The sequence below is a fragment of the Diadema antillarum genome, unplaced genomic scaffold, assembly GCF_040938485.1.
Source record: "Diadema antillarum isolate AM-2024a unplaced genomic scaffold, OU_Dant_1.0 scf00000130, whole genome shotgun sequence".
In the NCBI taxonomy this organism is placed as follows: domain Eukaryota; kingdom Metazoa; phylum Echinodermata; class Echinoidea; order Diadematoida; family Diadematidae; genus Diadema; species Diadema antillarum.
Window position 1 is genome coordinate 655,846 of NW_027271019.1, and position 22,586 is coordinate 678,431.

At 39.1% G+C, this 22,586-nt stretch overlaps 1 protein-coding gene across 1 annotated transcript in view; it reads right to left on the minus strand.

Moving 5' to 3' along the window:
* LOC139720603 (electroneutral sodium bicarbonate exchanger 1-like) overlaps positions 1–22,586 on the minus strand; it is a 52,420-nt gene that overhangs the window by 20,850 nt on the left and 8,984 nt on the right. Inside the window, exon 2 of the mRNA XM_071631959.1 lies at positions 6,696–6,840. Within this exon, the coding sequence (XP_071488060.1) occupies positions 6,696–6,840 (145 nt within the window). The remainder of the gene's footprint in view (positions 1–6,695; positions 6,841–22,586) is intronic.

A 22,586-nucleotide genomic window follows, 5' to 3' on the forward strand; every position in this document is an offset into this window, starting at 1 on the left:
AGAGGAAACCAGCTAGTTGTTGTTTGGGGTGTGACGCTTTGAGGCTACCGTACATGAAACTATAAGAACAACTGGTCGGTTGCTTCAGTCGTTATTGAGAGAGAGCAAGAGGGCATGCGTTTTTTACCAAGCTTTGCAACAAAATGTGTCAAGATAATTGGAAGCTGTCGTTTAAAATGCCCTCTTGAGCGAAGATATCACGGACATGTGACCACTCTTCTATTTCTGATCTGTCTGGTGTATCGTTAAATCAAAATATTCATTTCCCTCTCAAGTTGATAAGAATGTTTCTAATTTTTCTTCTACATCTAGGCCTACTTCTTTTTCTTTATTGGCATCGTGTGACTTCCTATTGCTACTTAAGTCCCAATCTGCCAAGATTTAAACTTTCTGCTGAAACTGCAAGTAACAAAGATGTTAGGGGAAAGGATGTCCGCTGGTTGTTTAGCCACTGACCGCTGATTACCATGGTTACCTGACGTTGAGCGGCCACAATCGCTATGAAGCACATTTCCAGGAGAAATCAGTTGCGTCAAGGCTTGACGTCGGGAATGATTTTAATAGCAGCCATAAGGGGTGCACGACACGAGCTCGCCACCCTCGAGCCATGCAGCCCACGAGCCATGCAGCCCACGAATCACACGTCCAAAGAGTCATGCAATCAACGACCTATAGACACTAAGTGAACAAGGCCCACGAGCTCAACATCAACTAAAATAGGCCCATGAGCTGTACGGTCCAAGAGCTATAGACACTACATGTGCACTAGGCACGAGCTCTACATTGCATCATAGGGCTGAATGTAAGTAGTGTCGAGCTCGAGAGCCCTATTTGCCCAGTGTCAAGCTCGTGGGCCTAATTTACCTAATGTCTAGTTCATGGGCCTGTTTTACTTTGTGAATAGTTCATGACTCGTGGACCTTTCGTCATTGTCTAGTTCTTGGGATGATCAAGTCATAAGTATCGCTCTCCAGTAAAGATTATCAGGAGAGGAGTGTACGTAATTTTCACGACTGGAAATTAAAACACTTCACAAAAATCCAGACAAATTATTTTGTTTCTATCCCATGTACATGCTCATGTTTCCCTGTGACAAAATTTCAAACACGTACATCCAAGAGAAGCAACCTAGTGCAAGCGGCTATCCAAGGGAGACGAAAAAAAAAAAAAAAAACCCGGCCATTATAGACAAATGGCCGTTACAGACAGCATGACTTTTCGGGGGGGGGGGTGGCTATATACGGCAGGTAAATAGCCACCATAGACAGGTGGCCGCTATAGACATGTGTCCGCTAAGGCAGGTATGACTGTCCCTCTGTCCAGCATCATCCAACGGTCGACACAAAATGGCCATGGACAGCGAACACATGGCGAGGGACACTGAGTACATGCACTTGAGTACACAACCCAGGAAAGCTCTATTTAATGTCGGGCCCGGGCCGCGTGACCTTACTTCCTTAACCAACGGCTGCGTGATAACCACATGACCACCCTCAAAGGTTACAGCGGTTCTGCCCAGACTGCATTCACCAAATAATCCCCATAAATAGATGTCTTTAACGAGCTGACTCCGAATTGGCAATCCCTCCCTTCTGATTATTGGAAGAAGCGACCTTAAAGAAAGCAGAAACTACTCCTGCCTTGCTGTTGAACTGATCGGTACATCAGATGAACAGAGTGCACACTGCCTATGCACATTGAGTTAATCTACTTGAGTTCAATGACCAGATGTAAGCGAGTTTTAAATGTGAATAAGAAATAAAAAAAGGAATTCTGGAATTAAGAACGATGAAACTACTTGCCACTTTTTTATTTTAAGGACTACCTATTGGGGTTATCATGTAATTCAAAACTATTTCTGCAAGCAAATCAAAACTAAACTAAATAACAATCAGAAATATAATGTCCAAACAATTTCTCCTACCTGAGTCTGTTGCAAAAGAAAGATGCAACAAAACATAAGTCAGAAAAATAAACGTATGTAAGTCAGGTATCAGCCAATCAAAATGGAGCAGTCAGAAACTTGTGTATGCTTATGATTGATATCGAATTGATCGGATGAAACAAGGCTCGACTTTTTTTTTCTTTTCTTCCTAGGTTCTTCAAAAAGAGTGGAGGGTGCTCCAAAATAAAAAAAGCTTACTTCCAGAAATGATTGAAGATCTTCTTTGGAAATCGAAAATTTTATCGGGAGAACATTCACCAGTTCGTCACGAAGCAGGATATGGTTTTAATCACTATTTCGTGACAGGGTCATGTACGCGGCGATACTCAACGGTAATAAAATGTAAACAGATGCAAATCTTTATGAACAGAGTTTTCCATTAATTGTTCATGTCAGGTCTAGAATATTCTTACTGCGCTTTTTAATGATTACGACTCATTCTTTGAATTAAGGCCTGTCCATATCAACATTTTCAAAGGTAGACACAAAGAAAGGTTTTAAGGGGTCATGCAATAGAACAAACATGTCCGGTTTGAAAAAGAAAAGTTATTATACTAATTTCAGGAATTGGCTTGTTTCATTCTTAACTAGTTTTAGATAATGCGAATGACTTGTATATGAAATTATAACAATATCAACCTCAAAAGGATGCCTTTTTTACGACCATAACTCGCATTTTTATAACTGTATTAAAATATCGAAATCATTAGTGGTTTTCAAACTAAAAAAAAAGACAAGAAAACACCAAAATGTACAAGGTGTTGAAGAGATAGAAATCAAAATAATAATGGAGAAAGGCATACAAAATTGAAGTCAAGAGAATTGCAAGAAATTATTTTTTTTTTGTTCGAATGGAATATTAAATGCATGAAGATGCTGACTACTTTCATATGTAGATATTGAAGTACTACTAAAATTGCACACAATAATATAAAGGCCTTTAGGACAAAGCATGGAAGGAGGTTCTCTTTCTGAATAATGACGACAGAGTGATATGTGCTTGAATCAACAGTTTTCCTGTAAAGATACCCGATTTCATGTTACTGTAGTATGTACGCGATATCATGTTTCTGTATGTAACACTATGTGCGAGGCATTTATCACGTCACGATGCAAAGGTGTGGGGGTTTGTGACTGCCAACTGACGCTAAGGTGTGAAGTAGACGACGAGGATTTATTCACAAGTTGTCGCCCTCTTTGACGCTACTGCGCCACGGGATTGACTTGCACACAGTCAAGACGTCTCGCTAATGTCCCCTGACAGCCGGAGCTCCTGCCGCAATCGATCGCGATTTACTGGAGGAAATACTTTTAATTGCCGTCAAGTGGTCAGTTGCGTTTGCTCTCTTGCCGGCTTCCCGTCATCACACTATCATATCTGAAGTCATGCTGTGCGCACGTGAACTCGCGTGTTTTTCACTTCTCCGCTAGAGACCCTGACCCGATGCGTTCAGGGGGAGTGTACCTAGTTGCTACCGTTACGTCTGTCCTAGTATCCGGTCGTTCCGTTTGGTGCTTCTTCACCAACGCCCCTCGTTTGGATACAAGGAGCAATGTGCTGCACTGACTAACCGTGATTAGAATAAGTCTTACTATGGTGAATAGCCGTTACGCCCAATAATGATGATATAATTAGAGATAATTACCGCAATCATCACGTCGAGAATGTGGTGCCGTCTTTATAATGTACTTCGCTGTTGTTAAGTATGCCAAAGGTCGCTTATGGTTCAGTGTCCACAGTCAGTTCTATTACTAAAAGTCTTATTGATTAGTATACGGCCTATAAACCCTATGATAACAAGGATATTTGACGACATAACGATGAAAATGCAATCTACATCCATAACGTTAATAAGGCTCTCCTCTGGTACAGGTAACAGTGATACTATCTAAAATTGTAGACTCCCATAAGCCACTGCACAGACCAAATCGGGTTCAGTGCAGCTACTCCTTTCTTTTCTTATTTTTTTTAATTGTATATTGGCTACAAGATAAGTTATTTAGATTTTAGAAGCTACAGCTCGTCACGCAATCATGGTTGACAAGTTCAGCTAGAAATCATTCCTTCTTGAATGCGCAATAACGTAAAAATCGCCCTCTCCCGGTGAGTATTGGACATGCATCCTCCAAAGAAACTCATCGTGCAAGGAAGGTTGGTCGACAGGATGCAAGCGTTAATAGGTGACTCACAACGGGAAACCTCTGGCGTCATGCGCCGCTACCGGACCGCTCGGTGCAGTCACCGCTGCCTCACTATTTTTGAAATTGAGCATATCGAAAACAGTGCGAACGTCTCTACAGGGAAGCTCAAAACAAAGAAACAGGTAATACAGGTGGCTTGAATTACTCCTTGTTTCTCCCTGATCCCCTGTTTCTTAGTGTCATCACTGTCTGAATGATTAGCGACAAGTGAAAAGGAATGGAAATCATATTATCCCGCTGCGGTCTGAAACTCACTTTTATTCTAAATGGACTCAGACTGAAAAGGACCCACCTATTATAGCCAGCAGAGGATAGTATAGAGAAAACTATTCTAGGCACTTTGTATCCAGCGTAAAATGTAATAGATATCAACTGATATGAGTATCATCATCAGAGCGTATTATTCTGTGCTTTCTTTTGACGCTTTTATGAAAGAATATGGTTAAAGACATGCCAGTAATCAGTTCCACCTATCCGCAGATGTGTAGACTATGTTTTAGCCTACAATGATCTGCAGTAGGTTTCCATTTTTCTTAACCTGACGATAATCTTATTGTATGGACATTTGCATGTTTCAGCATTGATATTAACATTAACCTATCTATTCTATCAAGATATGATTCGATCCCAAACACGAATGTTTACATTTCTTCATTAAAGTTGACCCCTCCTCCTCCCCCTCCTCCTTCATCTAACCTTTATGATAGAATAGTAATAGGTTTTTAAGATATGCATTATGTTGTAATTATGTCACACCTCATGTGTTCCAAAATCAACGTCCTTGGAAAAGTCCGTGCCGCAACATTGCACAGTTGTCAAATGAAAAACAAATTCGGATACCATAAACAGCTGAAAATGTTACCTGATCTAACTATAGGAGAATCATGACATCACTTTGAATTACCTAGGGTTTTGACAAAGGCTAAAATCTCATGCACCAACTTCTGTAGGATGATGTAACAATGAAATATGCAACTTTCAGATACGACAAAGAGGAAGTTGGTGTATGATATTACGCGTTAAATTCCGAACACACGAGTTGAGTTCTAACCGTTCATCAAAGAGCCTTTTACCCCCACCCCCTTGTTTCTTCAAGCGAATTTTCGCTGTTGGTGGTTGTTAAGTCATAGTTATGGTACTTTTGTTATAGTTGGCATATTTTCTTCTTCTTTTGATATATTTCTTATCCGTCGACAGCAAATATCCATGAGGGCCGAACCAACCATTCGAGATATCGGCTCGGTACGTTGAGCAAGCTTTACAATAACAGTCCCACATATAAAATTTTTCCCATGTATGCTACCTTGGCCGTTCAGTTAGATGGTCCACATCAGTAAGTGCGTGGATTCATAACTTCGAACGGTAACAACAAAAGAATTGAAAAGGAGTGAAAATACAAGGCAGAGTAAAGAGAGACGTTCTTGAAAATGACTTGCCGGAACTCCAATCCTACGCTGAAAGTGTTCCGTAGTACAAATCAGAAGGGACTTGAACAGTTTGAAAGCGAATTGTACATAGGCTAGTTTGCGACAGCTTCTAAAACTAGGCGGGGCTTTCAAGTGTAATCGCGTCTCCAAGCTAATCTCAGTGGGCGGTGCTTGGTGGGATTATCGCCACGACTTCTAATCTACAAGTGATTAAGGATGAAATCGTGGCCAGGTGCTGATGTTGCTATGGGTAATGAGAGGATTCTTGACTAAGTATTTCCGAGAAAGAAGGAGTAAATGGAAAGTATAAATAACGAGACCATTAGACACATGCATGTGGAGAGGGGGGGGGGGGGGGGGTGAGGTTCCAGAGAAATTGAGCCATGGGTCGCGCAATTGGAGTCTTTCATGACCCGCGTCAAACTGTTATTACCATGCCAACGGATATGCAGTGACCAATCAGGAATGATCATGCAAATGGAATGCTTCCATAAAAGTTACATCAGTAGTATGGTGTATACATCACATTGAAGTTAGTTCTTGTCATGCCTCTCCTTATCAGCATATCCTAACACTTCTTAGTTTTTCTGTTCACATGTAATAACATTATCACGTAAGGAAGAATTATTACAAATTTTATAAAAACAATTTTCGCTCGAAAGAACGAAATACTCAAGTCTTGAGAATTCCTTTCAGTGTGTGTGTGTGTTTTAATGTCTTTTTTGTCATGGAAACAATCTACATCTTCTTCTTCTCCTAAACCTCCCTCCCCCTTCGCAATATCTGATTTAAAGAAACGATTACACAAACACACAAAGACACCTTCCTAAACATCTATGATATAGCTAAAAACCACAGTACCCTTTTGAAGTGGGACGCATTCTCGTGAAAGGAGATGACAAATTTGCTTCCCCAACAACACTGGTATTATGACAAATAGTTGTGTTTTTTTTTAATTCTACAATTTTCGAAACAAGAGAGTAGGCCAATATTGACGGCAGACGAATATATATATATATATATATATATATATATATATATATATATATATACGTATGGAGAGAGAGAGAGAGAGAGAGAGAAAAAAAAAGAGCGATCGTTACACCAAGGAGGTAACTCACTGGAAATCGCCGAGTCGTCGACAGGTCGACCTCGGACTGCCCCGGCATCGACCACCACATCGTCTTCCGCTGCTGGGCCGTTCATGTTGCCCTTTGTCCTCCTGATTCGACTGGTGACCGGACTCTCTTGGAGCAATCCCCGTCCCTGTTGGAGGAAAAGATTTGATTTGAGATCTATTTTCTTTCATTCATCACAGTTTGTTTCGATGACAAATTCACCAATCCTCTTTGATCGCTAATTCTACAACCGATCGATACTGATCCATTTTGAGGTGGATATCAGTGATGATGGGAATAGCCGACGAGGAAGGAGACCTCTGGCATCCACGGATGTCGGGTCCGTCCCTTTTGTCAAGGACGTTTATTTTGAATATACATTGTATACAGGTTTGTATAGTTAGAACTGATTGGACAAATTACATACATTTGGCTGAATGCACCAATCAAAAGGATTGTTCAGGATGGTTATACCGTTTTTTTCTTTTTAGCCTAGTGCATTTTCTTGATACTCTGATCACAAATTTGGAAGAAAATACAGAACTAAACATAAACACCATAGTATTGTACCAGTCCATAAAGAAAGGTGGATCTGTAATACATGTATAAAGTTTGATCTAGTCATATAGAGTGTAACAAGGTGAACAGAAAAGCAGATGCTCAAAGGCTGACACATTTCAGAGTTGTATGTTTTCCCTGCCTACCAAGATGTGACGTCAATCAATTTTCAGTATGATTTTTGTTAACTCCAGGAGGCGTGTGAACAAATAAATGTATGCAAGTGAGTATGAGGCAACAGGCGTCTTTGCGACGTCTCCTAAACGTGCAGGATTTTGTACGTAGTGTGAGAAGTATCATTTGTGTCATTATTCTTTCTATGTAAAGAGTATTCAATATTACGAAGAATGCCTTTGCCATATTATATAGCAGAGATAAAGATTCTTGAACAAAACGCCTTAATTATCACTGATTATTCATGTACCAACGTGAAAAGTGAAAGCATAAACAAACCCCAAAAATCATCATCGGCATGACTTCGGTTGAGTTTTTACATCAGTCTGTTAAATGCAACATCTCACGGGGGCAAAGTATAACTTGGCATCAGTACAATCAACAAAACAACTAACAGTCATGTGCGTACAGCTGTAAAGCCAAGGAGGTTCAAGAGAATGGAGTCACAACTGTCTTATTTCCTTTTCTAGATGTTCGATGCCGCCGCTCAGAAATATTTGAAGCATGTGAAAAACAGGATCTGCCACGCAGATAGGAAGACAATTGACTCGTGTCTCATTGCATAATCACCTGCCACTTTCTAAGGAAGATATGTATTTGTGATGGTAATTACTTTTCGCTATCCCTTCTTATACAAGATAGGTGGTACAGACATGAGGATGTGCGAATAGAAATTGCGCAAAAAATGCTGAAATAAGAAATTACTCGACTGGGCATTCCCGGGCACTAATCTGATATATCTATCAATAAAGAATTATATTTGAAGATTATTCCAGGTCAGTTTTATTTGTCGGAATCAAGCGGAAAAGTGATAAAACCGGCTTTCCAGAATGGTACAGTTTTAAATATTTTCACATGATACAGCTCTGATTTACACTTTTGCACAAATTTCTGCACGGGATTGATTTTTGTCTTACATGCTTTATCATTAAGTGAAATTTCATTTCATTTGATGAATAATAAGCAAAATATGGCCAATATTATGTTAACGTTCAAAATGAATCTTCAGATTGCTCAGCAAGACGGCGGCTTCGAAAATCGATCATCAAAGGCACAAATGCACCTGTAAACATTATTTGGTACATCAACAGAAATCTGACAACTGTTTGAATAATTACAGCCAGTTGGAACTCCAACTCTTAAGCCTCCTTGGTATAGCAATCTTCCTAGGAGTGTTACATGTCAAATTCTATGCACACACTTCGTCCGTCTTCAGAATCTTCAGAAAGTTGACCGGACATCGCCATCATCAGCATCACATCCAGACGTTTGCATAATAGTTACATTTAGCCATATTCTGAGATCAGGCTCTATAGGAGCTATTTTTATATACTAGAAAACCCCATTGTACCCATAAACATTATGTGCCTTTATCATTCAAGGCTCCAGAATAAGAAAAAATGCAAATAAACAAATGTTTCCATATTTCAAACATTGCCTGCATTATAGCAAGCAGGTCTCGCGCGTTCCACGTGGATTATGTATGATTAAAAGTAAAAGAAAGAAGGAATGCTTCCTTCATTTAACAAAACACCATAATCCGTTCCTATACCATGCACTTCACAAATACACCTGCCACAGTATCATTGGGATTTTATACCCTTCAATGGGTTAAGATACATATTGACAACACGAAAAGATACCATTACCATGAATGAATTCCGTCTAAACCGTCCACGCTCATCCTCATCACCGGAGCCGTTCGGGGACCTATCCACGGAGGGTCTCGGCCGATATACATTAATCTCGTGAAAGAACATCGATTTTCCACTCGAAACTCAACAGAACAGAATGGGAGCCAAACTCATCAGGAACATGCACTACGGCATCTATGTGCACGTCCTTTACAGTCATGTGTTCACAAGTGTACACCAAAGTCAAATACCATACCAGAGAGGAGACTCAAGCGGAAGATAGACCCATGCCCGCCCGAATCATTGACTTTCATTGGTCCCATTCAGAAACCAGGAACAAACAAAGTAAGTCTTTTGAAGAGCCCCATTTAGTAGAGCCAAGATGCCAACGGATGTGACAATGAATACTAGATAAAGAACATAAAAGCGCTATTGGCGACAGTGATTAAACTAGAGTACACTGGACTGGAAGTGGTCTTAGAAAGAGACAAAAGAATTTTGATGCGGCAGCTGACAGCGAATTTGTCCGTGAACACGAGGGAGCGATCCTAGCACTCTTTACCAACAACTGAAGTGGTTATGCTTCGATACACCAAAACGTCTAAATCTTCCTTATATAGTGACTTATGGTGACTTATTAAAATGATTAGACCTTTTCCATGTCTGGACTATTTTTTTTTTTTAAATTAAACAGTCCACGTTGACAGCATTTGAAAAAAAAGCACGTTTACTTAAAGTACATAGATATTTGGATCTAGTCATATTGAAACTATCATCACAGTCAAAATCATGTTTAATCATCGTAAATGATAATGAGTGTTTCGAAGCGTAAATCATACATGTATGGACTGAATATTATGTAAAACAAAGCCACTTTTACAAACTGAGTGTCAATATAGAGTATGGATAGCTATACGAGAACCAGGCGTTGGCGCGTTGCTTTAGCACGGTGCTTTCTACTGTCCTAACAACCTGGGTACGTAAAGATCAGCGCCAAACGCAGGATATTCAGCGCGCTGTAAGACCGAGCAGTCAAGGTTACAATGTACATAAGTGGACCGATTACACCTAGACTCTTCACGTCAACCAATTGGTCTTAGGATATTTTGCCACTTAAGTACACATTGGTAGGCGGGGTCCTAAATTTCTGTGATTTAATTAACTAAAATTGACAGATAAAGATAAAAATGGAAGTGTCCAAACGTGCTGTGTGTTTGCTACAGGGCTAACAACTCTGATGTCATTTCAAGAACACACTGGACTACAATGAATCTTAGCAGTGACGTTTAACTGTCTGTCTGAAGAGATGTTTAGCCCTTTGTACCCATTGTGTATACCGATTGGCTAAGAAAGCCCCGTAGAATTCTGCACACTTTCCAATAAGTATCTGGCACCAAAACTTTTTGAAGAATTCAATTTGGTCATATCATCAAGGTCTTCGTGCATGTATAAAACGTGTTTTTTTTTCAAGTTATAACGCATTTTCCCATTACAAATCCTGCTCCATGAATGAGAATATATGTATGTTATATTTCTTGCTTTCAGACCATCATTACATTGCTAAAAATATCTGATGAACTTTCTCTTTGTTTAGATATGTGATAGGCATACTAATCGGAGGGGCATTCAATATGAACGATAATAAAGGAAAGATGCATAAGGGCGCGCCTCAAGGTTCGAATTCGAAGTTTGAACTCTTTCAAACCGATCACGACAAGCAGACGGTCTACGATATTTTCACGACGGGGTATAAAAACTAAAATAGAAAACGTTTGCGGTCGTCAGGAAAACGCACTGACTCGTCGACTTACACCTGCCTGTGTTGGGCATGGACACTGATTAGAAGTTTCCGCCTAGAAATGCACTTTTTCGTCGTCAACTGGCCGCTCCACGCATTGACACAGAATGACATAGTACCATCTTACGTTGGATAATACGCGAAGTGAAACCCCACTTATGCGACATGGCCAGTTTCCAGCTCAAATGCCTTGTGAATTGTATACTGCATGTAAGTGTAACATATAAAATACTGCATGCCAGCATACGCCTGACTTCTTAACTTCAGAGTTCTAGATATCATCTCTCTCTGAAACTAATCACGACAAGCGAACTGTCCACAATCATTTCGCAAATAAACAAGAAAACATTTAAACATTTTACGGGGCAGGTTACAGCGTATAGTTATGCGATGCAGAGTAATTGTTTAACAATGCAACAGTATGTCAATATTTTGAAAAAGCAACGAAATACTTCTAAATAGAGTGCCATTATCCCATAAAATGATAAATCTTGCGGAAAACTGTTTTCAGCTGATGACCAAACATCTAATGTGGTACTTATAAAGGTTTTTTTATCACTATTAAAAATATTATCATCAACAAGAAAATCACACGTGTTTAGAATACTTCAGACATTTTCTTACAAGTCCTTCTCAACGTGATTGTGTGAGCAATGCAATAATTCATTGTAGCAAGAGATCCCGCTTGGTATATTCTATAGAACCATGTCTACAGTGTATATTTGTTTACTGATGTCGCCGGATGCATTATAAAATATGTGTTTTCAGTGGACATTAATCCAAATGAATGTTTACAGAAATGTAGGCCTTAATGATGTCAGTTTTGTTTCTCAATTCAAAATGATTTGTGAACTTCACAACAATTGTGATAATATCTTGACATGCATCCAGAAATGGAAGAAATAAACCGTATTAAATGCGCATTGTGACACAAAAAATTTATTTGAAATGATAAGTTAGAAGATCAGCAATGTCAAATCATGCAGTCTAATGTACGCGTCAGGCTTAGATTCCAACCCGTAGAGTTGACGCATGAGTATTCGATGCTATACAACGCGAATGATCACGGACCGGAAAAACGCATTATCCACTCACACGCCGTGTTTTCAAACTTTGGATTATTCGCTGTCAACAAGAGTCCAATAATAAATGTTGATAATCCGCGTCAAACGTTTGTCGTCATTCTTTCCACGTCATTTGCGTTGCTATGGTGAAGCCTTGCCACCATTGCTACTCGATAAGACTGGCCCAAATCTCATCAAACATGAATAATAAACTAGGATTATTTTATGCTGTGCGAAACAACTGCTGTTAGCATCGAGTTTAGAAATCAAGCTCTCGAAATAACCTGAAGTATCATTTCAGGTATATCTCTGACAGCGATTTCATGTTTTGCTCATTAAATAAACTGATACGACTGCCACATTTTTGTTTGTGAGCAGCAAAGGAACGGTATTTAGCAGCCGGAAAGTGTATCTTCCCAAACATGACAAGTAAAAGATTTGTTTAGGGGTACTGGTTTCCAATGCCTTGTAGATGAAGTAAGAGCAACGATGTCCTTGGCACATCATCGTTACCCATATCAATAATCATTACATAACGATGATAATGTCACATGTCAAATTCATAGGCATTTATAGTGACACATCTTAAACTTCTATCTATTTAGTTCCCACAGATGACCACTGATAATGACACTTGTAAGAAAAGTTCAGGGTTTCCATCAAAATGTCTCTGAGACCAATGTTTGGAGGCAGAGGGCTGCTGTCTCCGGTATCAGCTGAGAGAACATCCAGCAGCTTTACGCCAGGCCGCCATCCTCGGCTTTCGCTCCTCTCATCTTCCGAGAAGGACAGCCAACTTGGCGAATGACCGCAGTGAGCCAGAGATCAAAGAGATGACATATCCTTGGAACATTGATGTTGTCAGTGGTTCGCACATTTGACCTACCTTGATTTCAATAGCAAATAGTTATTATTGTTATTATCGACAAAATACGATAGTTTGGCATTCCCTAAACCACTGACTCAGAAAGAAATTAAAACAGCACAAAAGTGGTTTGGCAACGGAGGCCGGTAGCTTCCGGCTAATATAATAATGTTTTCCCCAAATGTTGTTTTGTTTATATATATATATATATATATATATATATATATATATATATATGGAGGGTTTGTTTTTTTTTTTTTCTTGGTGGGGGAGGGGAGGTTGGGGTGTTAAACCTTGCATTCGAGGAAATTTTTTATATGTGAAATTTATTCGGTGCCAAAAAGAATTAAAATATTTGTAACTTTGCCAGGGATTCGCGGAATTACTTGTTAAGAACGTGGCATTGTCAAGTGCCTTTTTAGAGGTACATGCGTGTATAACAATGACATTGAGTTCACTGTGATGTGCACACTTTAGACTTCTGCCTCAATAAACGACAGTTGCAATCAAAATCATATCATCTAAGCGTGGGCACTTCTCACACATGGAATGACTGCGAAAAGATTAGTCAAGTCACTATAAGTGTACCACTTTGTACCATGCGTTCGGATTCGAATGTACGGAACACTCTAAATGCAAAGGAAGGCATAGCGTTTACCTAAATCTATAGCACCAGTAATCGTGCGGCATGTGACACACACAATAGTTTACGTCCGAAATTTGTGTAATTATTCAGATTTCAAGGTAATAATTTAGCTGAAATTGACATTTAAATCGAAGTACCCAAGCACTTATTTCTCAAGTAACAAGTAACATGTAAGAAAGCAGGATCACATTGTAATATCAAACATATCACACATTTTATGAAAGTCATTTCATTAAAGCTCACCTTGTAAACCTTCCATGGTCTTGTTCTGCTCCACATTGTGCAAAAATGCCTCACTTTTCTCTCCATGGATAAGATACAAAACAGCTATTCTCTTCAGAATTGACCTTTTATTTCGAATTTTGATATTTCCTCTTTGTGAAATCCCTCAAATATTCTCCCTGAACTCGGTCCAGAGTTCCTTTCATGGCACCTTCTACCATTCAATATGATGTACATGCATTTTAGGCGGGAAAGAAGCAAGCAAAAGATATACTCTCCCTCCCTCAAGACACTTTGAGAGATGATACACTTACACCCAAAACGGAAGTCTGTTAGACCTCCTAAGCTCACATGTAAAGCTCCCGAGATCTTCGCGGCGTGGGTTGTCTTCAGGCTTATTCGTTACCAGCGTAAAATCAAGCGAAATATAAAAAAAGAACCTCAGTCAGAAATGGAAAGTTCATCAACCGGTGCTTATCTCCTGTGGAATGATCTTGTCATAGTTCGCTATGACGATCACGGATTAATTCACTACTCCATGCTCAGTCTGTCATTATTTGTTGAGAAGAGTTGAGCTGAGGATTTCTAAACCAAACATTTTATCACTTGAGGGCTGTTCTTGGGCTCTAAGATTTGATGAAAGAAATTTTTCTCTCATGTATTGTCTTAGAGCATGTGGTTATAGCCTCTATGAATTAACAAGAAATAATTAATAACGGGTTTTTTTTTTTTGCTAAGACAAGGTTGTTGAGGTTTTCACCTCAATTGCAACTTAAATGAGATGGTAATAAAAAAATGGAGCCCTATTGGGTAATCCATGCTCTTGTGAAGCTGAGGCAAATTCAATGCGGATTGAATTAATAAGTCCTACGGTTCAGATTGGCATTGTTTGACCAAGACAAGTGCGATCACTGCAATATCAGGATTAAAACACAAGTAAATACTACTGCAATGATAGATAATGACAAATATTATGTATGGATAACTATATATCAGTTGCTGCCTTTATAGCTATAAGAAACACTGAAACATCGTCGATACTCTACCGTGAAGCTCTGTAAGAATAAATGAATCCACCCTTGTATTAATGGAGAAACCTGGTAGGATGCAGTCACCATCCAGACGTTTGAGATATCTCGATTGATATTTAGATGTTTGATGCAGCCATCAACAATTGTCTTGTGTCTTAGTGTACTGTTTTATCTGGAATACTATAGAATATGCCCCTCTAGCGTCCTCAAGGTTATCATTCATGTCTTTTTCAACGCAAGTGCTTCCAATGGAAATTTGATCAATGTTGTTAGAAAATATTGTTTTTTTTTTCACTAACGCGATTTCGTTACTAACAGGGAGACAAGCAAATTAGAATAGATGTCACGTAGGAGAAAACTTCATCCAACCATCCGGGGGAAAAGAGTTTCAATGTTATTTGAGCATGAAAATATGGAAGTATAGTTAAAGTATATAAGCAATGTTGATTTACTTTGTTTAAAAACAAAATTTACCCCGATTTCCTGGTTAGTATGGACTGATCTTCTATCAAATCATATCGATGAATCAGGGAGACGCTTTTATGCTCGGGTGTTCTAAACTTGTACTTTGATCTGGCGAGTTGACCGGGAGCCAAGTGTCAAATGCCGTTGGCATGGGTTCAAACTGGCGGACAAATTTAGAAATCGGGACGGATTGGGGAAGCCGCAGTTCTACTGGAAAGCCCTCGCCGAGCTAAAGAAGGAGATGGGGATGACGAAGATACACGCGGGATGCAGAGTAAACGAGATAAACCACGTGGAACGCTGACGAAAGTTCAGCAAAGCGTCGGGGGTGGCGCCTTAAAGGTTGACAGCAGGCTCAAATGCTGCAACCGCCCAGCACACAGTACCAACTGGCTGGATGGTATGTGATGCAAAACAATCCTTTTAAATTAGATATGTCCTTGTACGAATCACGGCATATTTACTGCTTTATGTTGTGTAGGGCTCTTAATCTATCAGATTCAACAGATGTTCACAACATCCGGGGAATTCCTGGCAGTGTCGTGATGGATGTCTCATATTAATATGTCATACAATTTGGATGAAATTCAAGTTCACGTATATAGAATATTAAGTTTGCTCGTAGTGCAATGAAATTATAGCATAAAGAGATTATTGTTTTTCTTTTATTATATAAAAATGCAGTCGGCCATCGTTGAATCATGACTCCTGCACAGGAAGCTCCACGGTGTCCTCAATGACTACCTAAACTGGGAATTGATAACAATCGCAAATAAAATTGAACCCAAATTATCACATTAGGAAGACCGCTAATTGACGACGTATAGCGGATTTAACAACTAGTAACTGTGAAAAAAACACATACACAAACACACACACAAACAAATTTGTGAACAGCTGTGGAAAGAATAGATTTGAAGTCGAAAACATTCTCCTAATATCCGAAGCGCTAGTAAATGAAACAGGTGTGACTAGTAATAGTCTTAAGAAAGTAGGCATGATAGGTGCGCCCTCTCATAGGCTTTGATCCTCTTATATCATTAAACAGTTTCCGTCTTGATAATTCACGGCAAATGCTAAGGTTTCTGAGGGTGATAGGAAAATGATTAAGATCACTTCACGTATGATTTATTCCGTAAGATGTTTCAGCTCGCATGATGAGAACTTGATGATAAATCTCGCTGAATACAAGATAAAGAAGCCTGTAATTTTATAAGAATGTGTAAGAATAATAATTGTTTAACAGTAGTTTAAGTAAAACTAGAAAAAATTTGAAGCTGATGAAATAATATGTTCTCCATAATGCAGTATAACACGCATGCACTACCTCCTACACACACATATATGCAAATATCATTTTATCACGACATTGTTTGTTCGGGGGAATCTGCTCGAAACACGTTTGATATTCTCTTAATTTTGTTCTTTTCATCTTGTACTTCCATAATGTATTTGAAATACAATTGTAATTTTCTTTCCTTAAAAATCATACAGTACTCATTAATACAATTATCATTTATGGGACAAAACTTCTATGGAAACTGTCAACCTATAATAATTTAATAGAAACGAGACTTAAAGAACCGTGAATCGTGAAGACAAGGAGCTTCTTCATGGGAGAGGGGTGGCCGAGGATATGACTGTAGGTGTGGTTTGTTCCGCAAGAATTTGGTCCTGCCTTACGCGTGACTTTCAATCCTCGTTAATCTCAGACAGGAGCTCGGAGGATTAGAACACTCATCTGAGATTGGCACAAAAAACCCTTAATTAATGTCCAACCAGTTAGTCATAGTCACTTCTAAAATTAACCAAATCGATGCGGTGAAATTTGTTGTCTTCTCATAAAGAAAGCATGGTCATGAATACAGATTAATCTAACTCAATAGGCAAGGTATTAAGAACCGGTAGTAGACTCAGACGAATCTCTTCTAATAGGACTGATATAGGTTTGGAATCAGACAAGAAAATCGGTAAGTTGACGGCCGATTAAAGGGTTCACGTAGTTCGGTTTGTTTGAAATACGACAAATACTGTTCCATTGTTTTACACCGGATCTTCATGGAAAACATACATAGATAAAACGACTTATGCCTCATTTTTGCAGTTCAAAGACCGTTTTCAACAGAATACTTTTAAAATAATACTTGTAGCCAGCCGAACCCTGAAACCCATTATCAACGCAGTCTTAAGCTCGCTACGAGATTATATTTGCCATTATGACTTCAGGAAACTCGACTGTTTACACTTAATTTTGTGTGATATATGTTTTGTTCCTTCAGTTAGAATAGAGAGAACAGTCACAACTCATGTCCAGATGCCGTTATCCACGTCAAACTGTTTGCTTATCTATAACGGTCTTCTCCACCGTATACTTGAACATATACCATGAAACATTTTACGTATTGTTCTTATAATTTAACATTTTGTAATTCATATTTGTAGTAAGCACTCTTGTGGATGTTTTAACTTTAAAAAAAAAATCTATTTTGTTACATTGATTTCCATTATAAAAGCGGAGAAATAAAACTTACTGAAATGAAAAAAAGATAGAAAAAAGCAAGCGGGGTCGTATTGGATGCTTAAAATTAACTCTCTTGTTCTTCAAAATATAAAACACAAGTAAAGATTGGTGTTTCGATATAATAATAATAGGCCTAGTCTTGACTGTAATATGTTTGTTACTCAGACCGAATATCACCTTGAAGCAAATGAAGCATCATCGATAAGAGGCTCAACATGTAGTGTCATTTATATAATTATTTATCTTGAAGTAACTATATTGTTTCTATCTGTTATACAAAGATCTTGACGTAATACAAGTATTCTGTTCGTAATGAGGCAAAACGCGTAAAGGTTTACATTGGGGACTATCAAGAATAAGAGTTTGTTCATGCTAATGAATAACACTGTCGCTTGAGCTACGTTTGTCTATATTCAACTTCAGTTCACATGCGATTCAAATACAAGTGCGTTTCTTTTTTCTTTCACAAGTAGACTCTCTCTACGATAATTTCTCTGTAGTATTATGAAACTGCTTCAAGGAGATGCATTTGCATCTCTTTAGTACGATCAGCAAGTCTTCAAGTCATTTTGATATTAATAATGTTGGCATTTCTCGAGGTATTATGTCCTATATAGCTGTTTAACAGAAAAAAAAGCATGGGAAGCGAGTTTGATCTTTAACAATCGTTGCGCGCAATGAGTGTACAAAATTGCCGCTTCCATCTTTCTTTCTTTTTTCAGTCAATCACGCGCGTCGTCTGCTCATCAAAGCAGTCTTCGTAAAGTACATCGCACTGTGACCAGGAGGTAATCCATTTTGACTACATGCAGATGACGTAAATAGCAACTACTCTTCGCTATGTTTAAGTGATTTCTGATGTTGAGCGGTGGGCAGGACAAGATTAATTTTCGCCCCTCATTGACTGACGGCGATGCCATAAAAGCGTTTATGAAATCTCCCTTTCCGTTTTCTGTTTACAAAGTTTTTTGTACGAAAACCTGTCGCTACAGACGTGCAGATCCTTCTGCTGATTTGTAATCTAAGAAGTTTCATGAAACTTTGGTCAAACTCAAGTCATGGCATTTCGTAACAGCGATGTATTTAAATGCAACAGGTATCGATAAAGTTTTGTCAGCAGTAGCAGATTTGTCTGTTTTGCTGATTCACCAGAATGGAGCAATGCAAGCATCGATAAAACTCATTGATAATCCTGAGCATGAACTCTGGCAAATAATTTGACAGTTTATGCCACGAGAAATAAACATTCAATAATAAATTTTTGGCAATAGCTAAGGTTCTGAATGACGATGGAATCGTAAATGAAATGTCAGTGATTCCAATATTTGTATGATTGCAAGCTACGCTGCGTGTAGGCTACTCTCCCAAGGTTGAAGCAAAACCATGCAAAATTTGCAAACGTTTTAAAAATTAATTAATCAAGATAAAAATGAACTGGACACTTGTCACTCTACCAAGCAACCAATACATCCACCAAGACTCATCTAAAACATCAAATCGCTCCATTGAGTATTTTCCAGACATGTATGTCATCGTAAGAAAGTTGAAAGAAGTCAACACAGATCCTTCTTAAGGGAAAAGAAAACTCACCTAGGACAGCCGAACAATTTTCAAGTATGAATCCTAGAATCGCAGAGTCGTCGATTTCGGTGGAGATGCCTCCAGGAGCAGCCAAGGAAAGACTCGGGGAAAGAACTTGTCAAGTTCGAGGGTGGAAAAGATTCACAAAGAGAACGTGAGTTTCTGTTGGTGGTAATCACAGAGACCAGAAAGAGACTTCTCTTCTTGACTCGTCCTGGCGAGTAGAGAACAGCAAGGTGCCCGCAGCCAGCCCGAGCCTGTTACTCTCCACAACTCAGTTCTCAGAGTGAGTCCTCTGGATACAGTTCCGTCGGTTTTGAGTCTTTCCCGACAGCGGAACGTACTTGAACAACGCGAACAAAGACGAGCGCGGAGTCCCTGGATCGGTCTTAACCCTCAAAAAGCTACTGTCAGTAGTTGGGATGTGCACGTCGGGTATGGTAAGAGAAAGGGGGAGGGGTGGGTTGTGTCATAACAGACGATTGGTAATTGGAGATCCGATGCTCGAGCATGGGTGTGCATGCGCGTTATGACGAACCCCTTTCTACGACGTTGCCGATTTGCACGTTGGAAAGTGGGGGTATTTTTGAAGGCAGGTTATCCTTGAGGCAGACTCGAGTTGTCTGTGTCACGAGATTTAAAGGTTGTAAGTGAGAAGTTGCTCTCTAATTCAATTAGCCAGGAGCGGTAACTGCGCGTTACTTGGCTTCCTATCTGCATCAAGCTGTAAGGACTCTGGCTACTGGAACGTGCCTTACCTCCCAAGCAATCCGCATTCACCATGTCATTTGACGTTATATTTTCATGCTTGTCAGCTTTGCATAAACCCGAAAACCTACAACTCTTTACAAGACCTTCACTATTCGCCCTTCAGGTCTCGACCTAGTGGTACCATTGCGTCATGGCATGACTGCTATTCCACCCTTTAACATAATACAATTATTCTGCCTTACCATAATCTCAAACAAGTTTGAACAACCGGGCGAGTTTATTTTGGAGAGAAGATATTTATGACATCGTGACAAAGTTTGTCATAAATCAATTACTCAGAGTTCAACAATTCAACAGTGTCGTGTCCTGATGCAGGAGAGAAAAACGCGAACAGTAAAGAAACAGATTGTGGCAATCACATTGTGTTCAAATATCATAGTTTATTAGTACATTCCCCTCCCTATAAAAGGCACCCGAGGTTTATGGTCACATGGTCTAATAAACTGCACAGTATGTTTATTCCCTCAGATCGATAGAGCTTTTGTTGTTTTAGTCTTCCATCTTCTTGTTCTGTGAAGTTCTTTATTGCACAAGTTCCGTGAAACCTTGGAAAAATATATAGCATTGATTCATCCACGACATGATTTGACATTGCTAAGTAATCTCATTACAGGTTCCTTGATCTTGGGGAAAAAAATGAAAACAATCCTATAAAGCGATTGGCAATATTGATTTAATCATAGTAAACAGATCTATTTTGAACTTATTCTTAAAAAATGCTATTACCTGAGAAAAGGAAAAAATCGTCCGTTAGTTGCATTTACACATCTTAATACAACGGCAGGAAAAATGGCTAAAATGGAAATAATAGGCACCGTGCTCATTTCAAATTGCTGTGCCGGATTAAATCAAGAGTAAATGCACTTTACACCCAGCATGGAGGTCTCAGCAAAATGAAATGAGGTTGCAAATAAAGTAGATAGCGCATTCTAGATCATACAATATCTACATGACATCATACTTTTCACTGCGACAGTTAATACCGTCTCGATAATTACTGTAATATAAATCATAATTATATGTATCATTATAATGGTACAACAAACTCTGTCCTCTACTCACGTTAATATATTGACGCGACATCAGGATCTTTTATTTCTTTGTTGCGTAAACAAGGAATCTATAAAATACTTTATCCGAGTGACCTCTTGCTGTAGCGCTGGTGCAATGTCAATGACCGACATCGAAGGTAGGCGAGATGAACGATCTAATAGCACTGTCCCCAGTGGTTGCAGGGCAAGAGAACCGACGCTAGAATGAACAAGGTAAATCGTTATGTACTACGCTGTCAAGGCATCTGCACGCATTATACAATTTTCGATGATAACAGAGTTTACATCTGATTTTGCTGGGTCTTCCCGGACAGTCCGTTGGTTAAAGTTCGTAATGACAGGATTTTACAAAACATGTGATTTTCGCTAGTCACGTGGTATGTTTGTGATCGTTGCATGCGCTCATCAGAAGTGTGCTTTGCCCAGCTTAGAGGACATGTCCTTTTTGACCTTGAGGTACGACGCCGCGTCCTTAACATAACAGACGGTCTCACTAAAATGAGCAACATGACTTTCTGTCAAAGAATAAGGGTATTCAAAGTTTCTTATAGACTATGTCATCATACTAGACAACTAGACAGTTGGCTTGAAATGATAATACACTTGGGAAAATACATGCAGTATAGACAGGTCAATTGTGATAGAAATCATGATCGTTGTGTCGTGTAAATCGATGGCGTCTCACTATAATTATGTCTCGTATATGTGAGAATAAGTTATTGTCAATCTCATTTTCAGGAATCTACTTATACTTAAAGCACGAAAAAGTTCAGCGGGGAATGCATCTCCTACTTGGAAACAAAAGTAAAAACAATGCAGACACAACTTTTCGTATGGAACACTTTGCCTTCTTCGTAGGGGCTATTTTGGATCAAGATTTAGACAAACGGTTTTTGCCTTACTTTCTCCAAAAACGTGAAGTTGTCACTGATGAACCTTGACGCAGGTTAAAGACAGTCAGTAAGATTATGGATTCCTAGATATTAGTGGGTGAACATGTGCCTCTCTCTTCTTGGTAGTCTTCTGTGATATAATACGGTAAATAAAGGTTGATTCCTACCTATCAACAGACAAGGATTATCATTTTCTGATCGCGAGTAAATAAAGCGTATTTTAGTCCATTGGGATTCTTGTTTTTCAGGTGTTGCTTGCTCACAAAAAAAGTTTAGCACCACGCGCTTCTTTTTTTAATCATAAAATGTGTAAGTATAGCTTTGGGTAGTGACAAGGAGCTTTGGGAATGAATTAATACATGCACCCTTCTTTTCATTGCAGGTGTTCCTATTATACTAGTCCAATATGCTCATAGATTCTCAGTCAATGGCTATTTTGACTACATGGCTCTTAATCATTACCAGGGGTATCTTATAAGTGACAGCCTGCACCTCAGATAAAGAGCATGTTGAAGTAAGAATTAGAATTGCCTTAAAAAATGGGTAAAAAGCAATATTGAAAAGAGGGGGAAACAATCGGGTTTGAGCTCACATTGTTACGTAATTGCCTTGCCCCGAT